This window comes from Astatotilapia calliptera, chromosome 5, assembly GCF_900246225.1.
Source record: "Astatotilapia calliptera chromosome 5, fAstCal1.2, whole genome shotgun sequence".
In the NCBI taxonomy this organism is placed as follows: domain Eukaryota; kingdom Metazoa; phylum Chordata; class Actinopteri; order Cichliformes; family Cichlidae; genus Astatotilapia; species Astatotilapia calliptera.
The window spans coordinates 27,375,371-27,386,873 of record NC_039306.1 but is presented as its reverse complement, the minus strand read 5'-3'; the positions used below and the strand labels follow the sequence as shown (position 1 = coordinate 27,386,873).

Here is an 11,503-nt window from a genome sequence, read left to right as displayed (position 1 = left end):
GACTAAGTGTAGGCAGGAAACTGTGTAAAGTTGTTAATCCCCGTTCAGTGGGGTTCAGTTCATTTAAGCATTAGTTAAGTTCATTCCTAAAGGCCCATCAACTTGAATGTTTTCCTTGTCTCCCTGCTTTATCACTCCTAATTTGACTAGTCAGATAGTTAAATCAACGTGTGTTTGGGTGATCAGAAACATTTGACAACAAGTTAATACTGCAAATATACACAATCTAAGTTATTACAGTTATCAAGGATGGTTAAGTTGTTTTAATAGGGAGAGAAGGAAACACTAAGCATTCAGGAGGGTGCGTAACCATAACACTGAACTATGTTCCTGTTCGGCTCTTCCATGAAGATGTTACATTTTTAATTTTCGTTCTTTCTTCTTAGATTAAGCTTCTGGATTCATCGCCGGTGATACTGACACATAGCCAGTGCTCCTGTGTGGCAGGCGCTGTTATGTGCAATCACACAGTGGCATTGCTCTTCCAAACAGCACACTACTCACAACTCAGAGTGCCGGTTGTCCCCCCTGTGCATAGCTGCACGGAATCTGAACAGCAATGGCACAAGCCACGGACAGTGGTAATTTAAATGAGGTTAAAGTTTTTGAATTAGTCCATGTTTACATATGAACAGCAACACCATCCATAGTAAATGTGTCTTCTGTTAGGGTGTGAGGCCAGGACCCATCAACTCCATGATCTTCACTAAGCCGGTACCAAATAGGATGGCCCAGACTGGAGTACGGTAATTACATTTGTAAAATTTGGTTTCACGTGTTACAAATGTATGTTGCTATTTTTTTCATACATACATGTGTCAGAATAGGTATTAATTTACATACAACATTACACTTTCTGAAGACGGCTAACTCAGTCATGTACATATACATCCCAGTCTCTAACTTATGCACCACTGTTTTACACCTTTTAGTTTTTAGTTTAGTTGTTGTTCAGTATAACAACCTTCTTCCTTACATTATTGTCATTGATGTTTTCTTTAGGAGTGGCTTCTACAGAGGCATGGTGGGTCCGTTACCAGATCCCTGCTTGTTCAGAATAACGGAGGCATATGCAAAATTTAATATTGAGGACAGGCCACTTGTGACCACAATGAACATGAGACCTGACAAGCCCCTTGTGGAAAGTGCCTTTGGGCTGGTGCAGGAGGGCAGTGTTCTGTCATATCAGCAGCCGGTTTTGACAACCCGGTACATCACACTACACCGCGATGCACCACCAACACCGCACTTGCCTCTGGAGGGGTATGACATCTTGCCATCAGATTGTGTGTTTGTGTGCTCAGAAGAAGAGCTTCTGCATCTGAAAAGCTTGTCTGTAACTCTGGAAATGGCTCACAAAATAGAGGAAGCTACACGTGAGCAAAGCTCTTCGTCTGAGTGGCATCAGCTCCGCAGGCCCAGAGTGACTGCCTCTAGGTTTCGGGAGGTGTGTCACGTCAGAGGCCAGAGCTCGGCCGAGTCACTAGCAGAGCGTATATTGAAGGGAACAAGGCAGACAGCAGACATGAGGAGAGGAACTGAGATGGAGCCTGCAATAGCAGCAGAGTATAGTAGGCTAATGAATGTTAACTACTCACCCTGTGGTCTGGTCATTCACCCCATTGCCCCCTGGCTTGATGCATCTCCTGATGGTGTTGTTTTTGACCCCAATGAATACCCCCAGTTTGGCTTCGTCGAATTCAAATGTCCCAATGTACAAAACTTTATTGACTGCAAATATGTGCAGATGGAATGTGGTACCCCTAAACTAAAAAAGAGCCACGCATATTACTGGCAAGTGCAAGGACAACTGCTCATCAGTGGGATGCAGTGGTGTGACTTTGTTGTGTGGGCACAAGAGGACTACCTAGTGCAAAGAATATACATGGATACAGATGTGCACAATGCAATCAGAGAAAAGGCAGACTATTTCTTTTTTTACATATATATGCCAAGATACCTGTGTTTGAAAAAATGAACAGTGAAAACATAGCAAAAAGAAAAACAGATCCTTCAGGCTGGCTGGAACAAAATAACTGATGTTTTATTTTCAATATATTTCATGAATTATTTTGTTGTTACATGTTACCTTTATGTGACATCAATAAACTGTTATTTAAGCAATGGCATCAATTTAATTTTTAAAAACACACATTAAAACGTTGAATTTGTGCAGAACTTATTTACATGGTAAGTATTTAAAACTCCATGCCTAGCATACTGATATACATTTAGACAATAACACAACTGAACTGTAGAAAATGACAAATGGTATTTTTGATGTTCCAAAAGCTCAATGTCACTTATGGTTTTAAAACGATTTAGTGATTTACTTTATAATTTTGATAAACAGTTTTGTTGAATCTGAATAGTAATATAGTATTATAATTAAACAGTATTATTAACATTAAACATATGCAATGAATTTGAATTATCAATAACTGAAACTCAACTATCGGCACTCAAGTACCAGTTCTGTAATCAAGTATTGTCAGCTGAGAAGGAAGAAATGCAACTGTAGTGGCCTCAGCTGCAGGTCATTTTCCATAAGTTACTGGCACTGGTGTCTTGGGAAAAATCCATCTTGTCTCACTTAACCCATTTTTTAACTAATGCTGTGTTCTGGTAATTTGACAGCATACATGCCACTGCAAACAGTTGGTTGATATTATAAACATGTGACATGGTAATGATGCTATCAAAAAGTTTGTTCTGTTTGATCCTCCTAATGACTCGCTCCACATGTACCCTGAGTCTGGCTATGGCCTGCGTCTCCTTAACCTGGTATGCTGGCATCTGCTTCTGCTTAGATAGAAAAGGTGGGCAGTACACTTTGCATTTACAACAATCAGTGATTAGGAAGCCCTTATCTACCATCACTGCCATGTCTTCAGTCAACTTCTCAGCAATGCCTGATTGTTTGAATAGTTCCTTGTCACTAACCGAACCAGCATACAGATTAGAGATGAATGTCACTGGACCATGTGGAGCTATGCCAACCAGGGCTTTCATCGTACAGTGGGATTTGTACGAAGAGTACATTTCACTTTGGAGAAGTGGTGAGGATGGTGTCTGACACCTCAGCTCTGTACAGTCAAGGATCATCTGGGTGTCTGAGAAATCTTTGAATTCCTCAGGGAGGTAAGCTTGCACTTCTTCACGTGTAAGCCAGATGCACTGAGACCCCAGTGCAGTGGCAAGAAAATTTGTCCATGTTGCAATAATGCGGCTCACTGTGGACTGGTGTATGTTAAATCGGTGTGCCAGGTCCCTCTCCTTCAAACCAACTGACAGGAAAACCAGGAAAAGAAAAAACTCATCAATTGGCTGTAGCAGCTGCCTCTGGAAGGTGAAAACAAAAGGGAAAATGTTACTCCTTAAGCTATGAACTAGTAAAATTATTCTTTTCTTGGCTAAATGTTTTGTAATGGTTAGGCATACCATACTGTACCATGGGGTAAACAATGAGGTGCTGTAGTGCACAGGTGTATGTATGTAAAGGATACTGAGTCTAGCATACATACACCTGTGTATGTATGCTACTGTACATAATGTAATGTTATTGTACATAAATACAATAACATTACACATCTAGTTCTAACTACCAACAAACCCATAACCTACTGTTGATGTGCGTGCACGTGTCAACACTTCTTCGTTCCGATTGGCAGCTGACTTGGCTCTTGAAACCCGGATCATTTTATAGATGCAAGGCTCAATCAAAACCCAGAATGCCATCAAATGATCATAGCTTGGAAATCTATTCACGAGAGAGACATGCATCGTGTCAATCATTAATTAACATTACACACTGACATAAAAATAATGTGAACTGTGACAAATATGCTAATGGAATGCTGTATAATATAGTCTGATTAAGAGTATTTGGTGTTGTATTTTACCTGTAGCATTAGGATATCGTTTAAATACTAAAGCATCTACATAAAACATACAATCAGCAGAGAAAAAGTAAATATCTATTTTGTTTTCATTAAGAGTGGAAAAACTTTCGAATATTTAACTGATGGTGACCTTGGTATATTTTAAACAGTTAGCTTGAATAGAACTGAGGTGTACCTGGTGTAGAATCGGATGTCACTGTCGGAGCCAGCAAAACGCTGTAACCCAAATTCTCGCTGGACACGTAACTCCTGTATTTCCTTCCTCAGAGTCTCCACGTCTTTGGACAGGTCTTCTGCAGCTGATGCAGATATGTCCAATGCAGACGGCTCAGGGACTGAGCAGTAGTCATGATCTCTTGTAAGACTGTGCTCTTCTTGATCGTCAGGAGGAACTCCTTCAGGGCGTCGCTCCGTTCTCTCCCAAACACTACGCCGCGGTGGTTCAACTTTATAGCCATTCCACTCAAAAAGTGTTGGTACAGCACCTTTAATAAGCCTCCTTCGACCATCGAGGGTTGTTGGCTCTACGAGTTGATCACTGGCAAAGTGTCTGCAGCAGACCCTGGTGTGAGAGGTAATCGTGAAATGATCCCGGCGTATGTTTAACAGCCATTGTCTTCTCAAGTCGGAATGGGTCGGAAAGGCATGAAAACTTAGTATGCCGTTAAATTTGGCTGAAGCTGAACAAAGTGGGACACAGCAATGCTCGGAGTATTTCTTCTCCTGTTTTTGAAAATGTTCTGTTTTAAATACTTTCCTTTTTATACTCATTCTGAAGCGACATTAGCATAGCTACCGATAGATAAGCAAACGTACCGGAAACGCACAAGCGGTACTATTTGGAAACGGAAATACGTCACATGCCCTAGTGCAAGTAGTCTATTGAAAAGGTAATCCAGCAGCTAATCCAGCAGCTAATCCCGGAGGGAACAGGAAAGAGAAATGGATTTTGAAATGCAGTTTATTAAAGTGCAAATGGAAAAAGGATTTTGAAATGCAGTTTATTAAATTGCAAATAGAAAAAGGATTTTGAAATGCAGTTTATTAAATTGGAAGTCAAAAATGAATTTACAAATGCAGAATTTATTCTACAATTCATTATTTAAGCACAGAATTCTTTATTTCGATGCGTGGCTCTTGTGGTCCTCCATACCATAAGGATTAAGTACAGCGCTATAAAAATACAGGCAATTTAATCGAATCAGTTATTCCCGTTATTCTGGTACATTTAGGTGTTTTTGGTTAATGTCACATCTGTCTGATTTTATGATGCTATACTGGATAAAAGACGCTGTACAGTTGCTTTAATTTGCCCGTTTTATTTGGCTTTCATTTTACTTTACAACGTTTGCTGAGAGAAATTTTCAATAAACGCAGCAGCTTATTTAGTTTAAATACTAACCTTTACAGGTTATTGTAAAATCGTAACCAGTAGCGGTTTTTACACGGTTGCCCAGGGCGGCATCATGGGCATCGCCAAAAAAGGTGCTCATACTTATGCTGCCCCGACATCCTGCCAGCGCAATTTAGGGATGGCAAACCAATAGAAACCAATTGGTTTTCTATCGCCCATTTAGTAAGGGCGCCCTCCGTTTGCGAGGTGTGCCTGCTGCTTGCGGCACAGGGAGGAGAGGGCGGGGCGGCGGGGGATTCACTGGCTGGCTGGAGCAGCATCTAATAACCAGCTCGCAAAATAAAACAAAATAAAAACAAAACAACAAACACGAAAACACCAAACATTATGATACAGACTCATAATTTGCACCGATGTTTTTTTCGAAATTCTACGCGAAAAGTGAGCGCGAGAGCCCTCGTTGCGACTGCTTGCTGAAGTCAAAGTAAACTTTATTGTCATCTCCGCTACATACAGTCCAGTATATAGAGAGACGAGACGACGAGGCTCCAGTTACAGCAGTGCAAGAAAACAAACAATAAATATAAGAAGAGTAAGAAAATAAATATACACTTTAGGACTCGGGGTAAAGGGATCAATAACAATTTAAAATTTATAATTTACAGTTTGATGATTTAAAGTCTCACACACAACCTGTCGACAGGGCAGGGGGCCGGCTGCTGCCAAATAGAGCATTTCATTCATAACGCTGTAAATCCAAGCCCATTATGTATTCATGATTTGAATCCTGGTTTGTTTGAAATCCCAGAAATAAACCCTAGACAAAGCATATCTGTGAACTAAGGTGTAGGTCTATTAGGTTATCTTGTGGTGATCCTTGGGTTGGGGGATGGGTGTTCATACTGGAGTGCAAAATTAAAACCAATGGAAGATGGACAAGAAAAGTTCAAAGCCATCAGGTGCTCAGTTTAGAAAAAGGAGAAAACAAGAGGAGGAGAAACAAGAAAAAGATACAGGTAAGCGGACGTGTCATTGGATAATGGCAGGTCATCCTGAAACAATCAGAATCAGAATACTGTATTAATCCCTAAGGAAATTATGTGAGTTACAGTTGCTCCAAGACGAAATTGTAAAAATAGTAACAGTAACAGACTAAACTCCAAACAATACATTATGTTACAGATTTTACACATTTAAGAAATAGCACTAATACAGATCACTCAGTTATAAATATCAAGGATTAACAGAGGCGATTATAAATAAATATCAAGAAAATTGACAAGAATATTACAGAGTAGAGCGTGCGTAAAACGGGTGTAACTATTGCAATGTTTACAGTGCATTAGATGGAGGAGTTGTCCAGGGAGATGGCCACAAGCCACAGATTTCCTGTGTTGTTCAGTGGTGCTTTTTGGTAATCTCAGTCTCTCACTGAACGTGCTCCTGTGGCTAGCCAGTAGGTCATGGAGTGGGTGGGGGGTATTATCCATGATTGTCCTTATCTTGGACAACATCTGCCTCTCAGACACCACCCTAACCACCCTCCAGAGGGAGTGGCACCAAACAGGCTAGGACCGCGAAGTTTGAAATTCGCGTTTGTAAAATAGTTTAAGGTGTGGTCAGAGTCCTCAAAAGTTGCGCATAAATCACTATACACAAGCGTTTGTAACACATGCAGCTAAATTTCACTCTGAACTACAACGGGAAAAGGGCGAAACGTCTTTATCAAAGGCGCAGTTAAACGCTCGGACAATATTTCACAGTACGGCAACTTTATTGTATATATTCATTTTTTATTCGTTTTCTGCATGAAGATGATATTTTCTTTAAATATTTTTAAAAAAGTGATCGACTAACGCAATTCGTTTTAACGAAAGAAATAATCAGACTTAATTAACGTGATGAGTTTTCGTTACGATTTTCAGTTATTGATACTTCTTGTTTATAAAGTGATGAATTAATGATTAAAAATACAAATATATATATATAAAATATTACAACACTACGTTTTAAAAAAAAACCCAAAAACGTTTGAATCGAAACTGTGAAACTAAATGGGAAATAATTTTTACGGGAAACTTATTCTGAATAAATAAAGCCGACATGTTTATCCCTTCACCTCGCTTGGGTGACACTGGGAGTCAAGGTGCTAAGGTTTACGTGTTGAGGGGCAGGTATAAAAGCAGGAGCCAACAATCGAATTTGGTTTTCACGTGTGAGCGCTACCAGGAGCTTTTTCTACAAGTGCTGTGAAAACTCTACACCAACGACTTCCAAAGTTCAGCCGCCTCTTAGCCGCCGCATAACATTTCTTGCGCTTCTACACTAGCCTTTACGGCAGCGCCTTTTCTCCTTCTTTACCGATCGCAGACCCGAGGACACTTACACGCGCGCACACATTGCATTGGGACAGCCTGGTTGCATCATATTCAAAAATTAATTAAAAATCATACTTGATAGTTGACATCAAACTTTCAACACATTCCTCCTCTGGGCCACCTACTGTCCCTCTGAGCCAAGTTTCATCTATATCTGCTGTAGTATTCCACAAAAAATAAAGGAAAAGTCTGTTCACATTTAACAACTTTCAAGGAGTGTAATAGCGTCTTATTAAAAATATAATAAAAAACATCTGTGATAGTTGACATGAATTTCTCAACAGATTCCTCTTCTTTGACACCTACACAATGCTACACATGCTAAAGTGGCAACCGCTAACAGTACTCAAGCAAATTTAAGTAAATGTACGTTTTTGGAAAAATGTACTTCCAACAGTACTTTATTGCACCATGTTCATTCACTCATGAGCTGCTGCAATATGAATCAAATGGCTTAATTGCCACCTCAGCATGCAGTCAAGTTCTATACTCTTGCTAATGACCTACTAATTATATTCAGGTGTGTTGCAACAGGCACACATGGTTTCAGAGACTGGAGTTCGAGACCCCTGTTGTCATGTAATGCTTATGTTTTCATTTAAAAAACAGACACAATGAAAATATTCAAAAAAACGACAATTTATTTACTTTGGAGACACAAAAATTGTCTAGTAGAAAATGTTTGTCAGCTGAATGAATTCATTTTTTATTGTCTTGCCCTTTGATGTATATGCTAGTTTTGTTTTGACAACTACCTATTAAAACTGAGACATTGTGTTCATCTCCTTTAACTCTACAGTTTGCGTTACAGCAGCTTTCTTTATTAAATTTGTCTTCACTAAAGAATTTCTGGTTTGCATTAGCACTGATACTCAGAGACATCTGCTCACACGAGCTCTTTCAGTTTGTGGCGTAAAAGTTGCACATATTACTTATAGAGATTGTTATATGACTCACATCTAATGTTACAATGATAATGATAAGACACCGTTTAATAATATTGTTAGTCTCTAATGAAATGAAGATATATGGTTCTAGGCTCGGCAAGAACCTGGTTTTACACAGAGAAATAACGTGTTGTTAGGAGAGGGATTTGCATTGGTGAAAGTGTTGAAGTCACTGATGATGAGAACTGTGGACTGCAAATGGAATGATTTTATCCTAGCATGCTTCCTTGAGTCCTACAGTTGTAACATCAGTTGCAATTAAAAATAAAGGGTTTTAGACATGTCACTTCTGTCTCCTGTGAACAGTCACAGTGGGTGAGTGTAATCGGTTCTGTCCTCTTCATGGATCTTCAGATGTGTGTTTAATTGGCTCTTCCTTTGAAAGGTTTTCCCACAAAACAAGCACGAATGAGGCCTCTCCCCTGTGTGCGTCACCCTGTGAGTCTCCATGTCACCTTTACGATTGAAGCGCCTGCCGCACTCTGTGCACTGGTACGGTCGCTCTCCTGTGTGGATTCTCATGTGTAACGTCAGGGCTCCGCTCTGCCTGAAGTTCACGCCGCATTCCTTACAGCGGAAAGGCTTCTCTCCTGTGTGGATCCTCACGTGATCTTTCAAATGACTCGACTCTTTAAAACGCTTAGCACAAATGGGGCATGTGTGCCTTCTCTCCCTTATGAAATGATTTCCATCTTCTTCCATACTGTCTCCGTCCTTGGAGTTCAACTCGGAGATTTGTCTTTTCTGTTGTCTTGTTCCCGATGGTTTGAGCAGCTTAATCCCCACACCCTCTATGTTTTTAGTATGCTCACTCTGACCAACAAGCTGCTCTGGCTCTACAGAGTGGACAGACTGAGACTCTCCAGACAGTGTACAGCCTTCAACATCTGTCCTGTTTTCTGTAGTAAATGCATTGTTGCTCAGACTGCATTTGGGGCTCAGGGTTAGAGAAGGAGCCTCATTATAATCATCTAGTGGCTGATGAGGTAGTGTACAGTCACAGTCCGCCTCTTCCTGAGGTTTAGATGATGTAAACGCCTGCACTTTTATGATCTTAGATGTATGACGGTTGTAGCGGTGCTGATACTGGCTCTGGTCTTGTTGAGTCCCATGATTCTTAGAATAAGTGATCTCCAGTGGATCTAAAAAAATATTATATTATTATTATAAAATATTATATTAAAATATTAATAATAAATTGCCATCATTTTTAATTATTTATATCTAATTAGTACCACGGTTATCAGTATATTTGAACATGAGAGACGGCTGCGTTTGACATTTCCTTTCACCTTTCTGTTTAACATTGAAACACAACATGAATGTAAAGGAAATCTGTCGTTTACTGCAGTGATACACTTGAGATTTGGTCACTCAGACAGGTATTAGCTCATGAATGTAAACAAACCTGCTCATTATGGGAAGCATCTCCAGCTCATGCAATGAAAAACACACTATTTTTCTCATTCCAGCGCTCGGACTGATATAAGAACAAAATAACTGATGCCAGCTTTTGCTGGATGTGCTTTTACTCAGTCCTCTCCTCACCTTCTGGGTTAAGTTGTTGAACTTCTGACTCCGCGTTTATTCCGCAGGTAGATGTTAAACACTCATCTCCGTGTGGCTCAGCTTTGATAGCTGCTGCCTGCTCAACAGTTAATACAGTGTATAGGTGCAAGGGTGGATCCTCGTGATCTCCTCTTGTCACAACCTCAGGTGACACTGTGGCATCACTCTGCTGCCTACAGGAGGCTCCTTGCTGAGCATCCCTTTGATCATGCTCCTCTTTAATGTGCAGGATGCTCTGGGGCTTTGGGCTCACATGTGAGCCCTCAGGAGGAGCCTCTTCATTACTGCGGGCACTCAAAAGATGATCTGCTGAATGGTACGACAAAAGTCTAGAGGTGAAACAGCTGCAGCCTTTAACATAAAGTAATGAGTGTTACATTTACACACCTGATCTGTGTAGCCTGACTTCAGGCCAGGAGAGCAGTGATCGCAGCTGATTTATCTCCTGCTTGGATCGGCTGATCTCTCCCTGGTAGTCTATTAAGGTTTTCTCCACAGCCCCGAAAATCTCCACCGCCGCCGCGGTGAGCCGCTCGGTGATGAGCGCGTTTAGGTGGTGCAGTGTGCCCATGTCTGGTCTGATCCGGTGGAGGTTTCACTGATCAGCTCCAGATATTGGCTTCCTCGTCGGTGTCAGCGACAAGCGTTAAGCTGTTGGGATATCTCCCTCTGCTGGTCACACGCGATGTTTTCTGCACCACATGCTCGCAGTGGAAAAGCAAGTCACACCTGACTTATAGCCATGTTAGCGCAGATAACTGCAAAAGCCCCGTTTTTTGTTTTTTTTTACATGTAATTAAAATTACTTATTGGGAAGAAAAAGCAAAGTAAAGTGTGTTTTTAGATGACACAGACTATATTAGACACACAAATAAGAAAACAAACACTGCAAATCTTGAATTAGGAGTATAACTTATGAAGAAAAGCAAGAGTTCAAACAAACTACTGTGGTTTTAATTTTCATTTTAATATATTCCTGGTCTTAGTGGAAACTCCTGCATCATTTGGAGGGGAGTGAGTGACCTTTTAGAGAGAGAGACCTTTAAAAATGCACAGGCTTACATTTCAAAATACTGTTGAGACAATTCATTTTTATTATTGATGCGCAAATTCCTGAGACATAGACTATGATGTTATAATTCTGTATTCATTTGGATTTTAAGATTTGGACTTTAGGCCACTGAGTGCTACAAAGGAAAACACACTAAATCATGAGGACACATTACTGTTATTACTATTACTGTACATAAAACTGTACAGTCCATCTGACAAGGATGCCCCCTGGGCGCCTCCTGGGTGAGGTGTTCCAGGCATGTCCCACCGGGAGGAGGCCCCGGGGCAGACCCAGGACAC

General features: G+C 40.6%; 3 protein-coding genes across 4 annotated transcripts; 1 reads left to right on the top strand and 2 right to left on the bottom strand.

Moving 5' to 3' along the window:
* The first annotated feature begins 26 nt into the window (after nucleotides 1–26).
* LOC113022116 (uncharacterized) lies at nucleotides 27–1,978 on the top strand. Its single transcript, XM_026167178.1, has 3 exons — nucleotides 27–581; nucleotides 670–746; nucleotides 1,003–1,978. Exons 1-3 carry the CDS (start codon nucleotides 456–458, stop codon nucleotides 1,976–1,978), a joined length of 1,179 nt encoding a protein of 392 aa, XP_026022963.1. The 5' UTR covers nucleotides 27–455.
* Nucleotides 1,979–2,392: 414 nt separating this feature from the next.
* Nucleotides 2,393–5,414, bottom strand: LOC113022114 (uncharacterized). The gene is made up of 4 exons (XM_026167176.1): nucleotides 5,398–5,414; nucleotides 4,078–4,464; nucleotides 3,625–3,760; nucleotides 2,393–3,342 (listed from the first exon to the last, which is right to left on the bottom strand). Exons 1-4 carry the CDS (start codon nucleotides 5,412–5,414, stop codon nucleotides 2,590–2,592), a joined length of 1,293 nt encoding a protein of 430 aa, XP_026022961.1. The 3' UTR covers nucleotides 2,393–2,589.
* A 2,892-nt stretch (nucleotides 5,415–8,306) lies between these two features.
* On the bottom strand, nucleotides 8,307–10,768 carry LOC113022792 (zinc finger protein 182-like). 2 transcript variants are annotated; one of them, XM_026168598.1, is made up of 3 exons: nucleotides 10,538–10,768; nucleotides 10,130–10,459; nucleotides 8,307–9,723 (listed from the first exon to the last, which is right to left on the bottom strand). In XM_026168598.1, exons 1-3 carry the CDS (start codon nucleotides 10,719–10,721, stop codon nucleotides 8,888–8,890), a joined length of 1,350 nt encoding a protein of 449 aa, XP_026024383.1. In that variant the 5' UTR covers nucleotides 10,722–10,768; the 3' UTR covers nucleotides 8,307–8,887. The 2 variants fall into 2 exon arrangements, with proteins under 2 accessions (XP_026024383.1, XP_026024384.1); XM_026168599.1 differs by having other exon boundaries at nucleotides 10,130–10,456.
* Nucleotides 10,769–11,503: the final 735 nt, after the last annotated feature.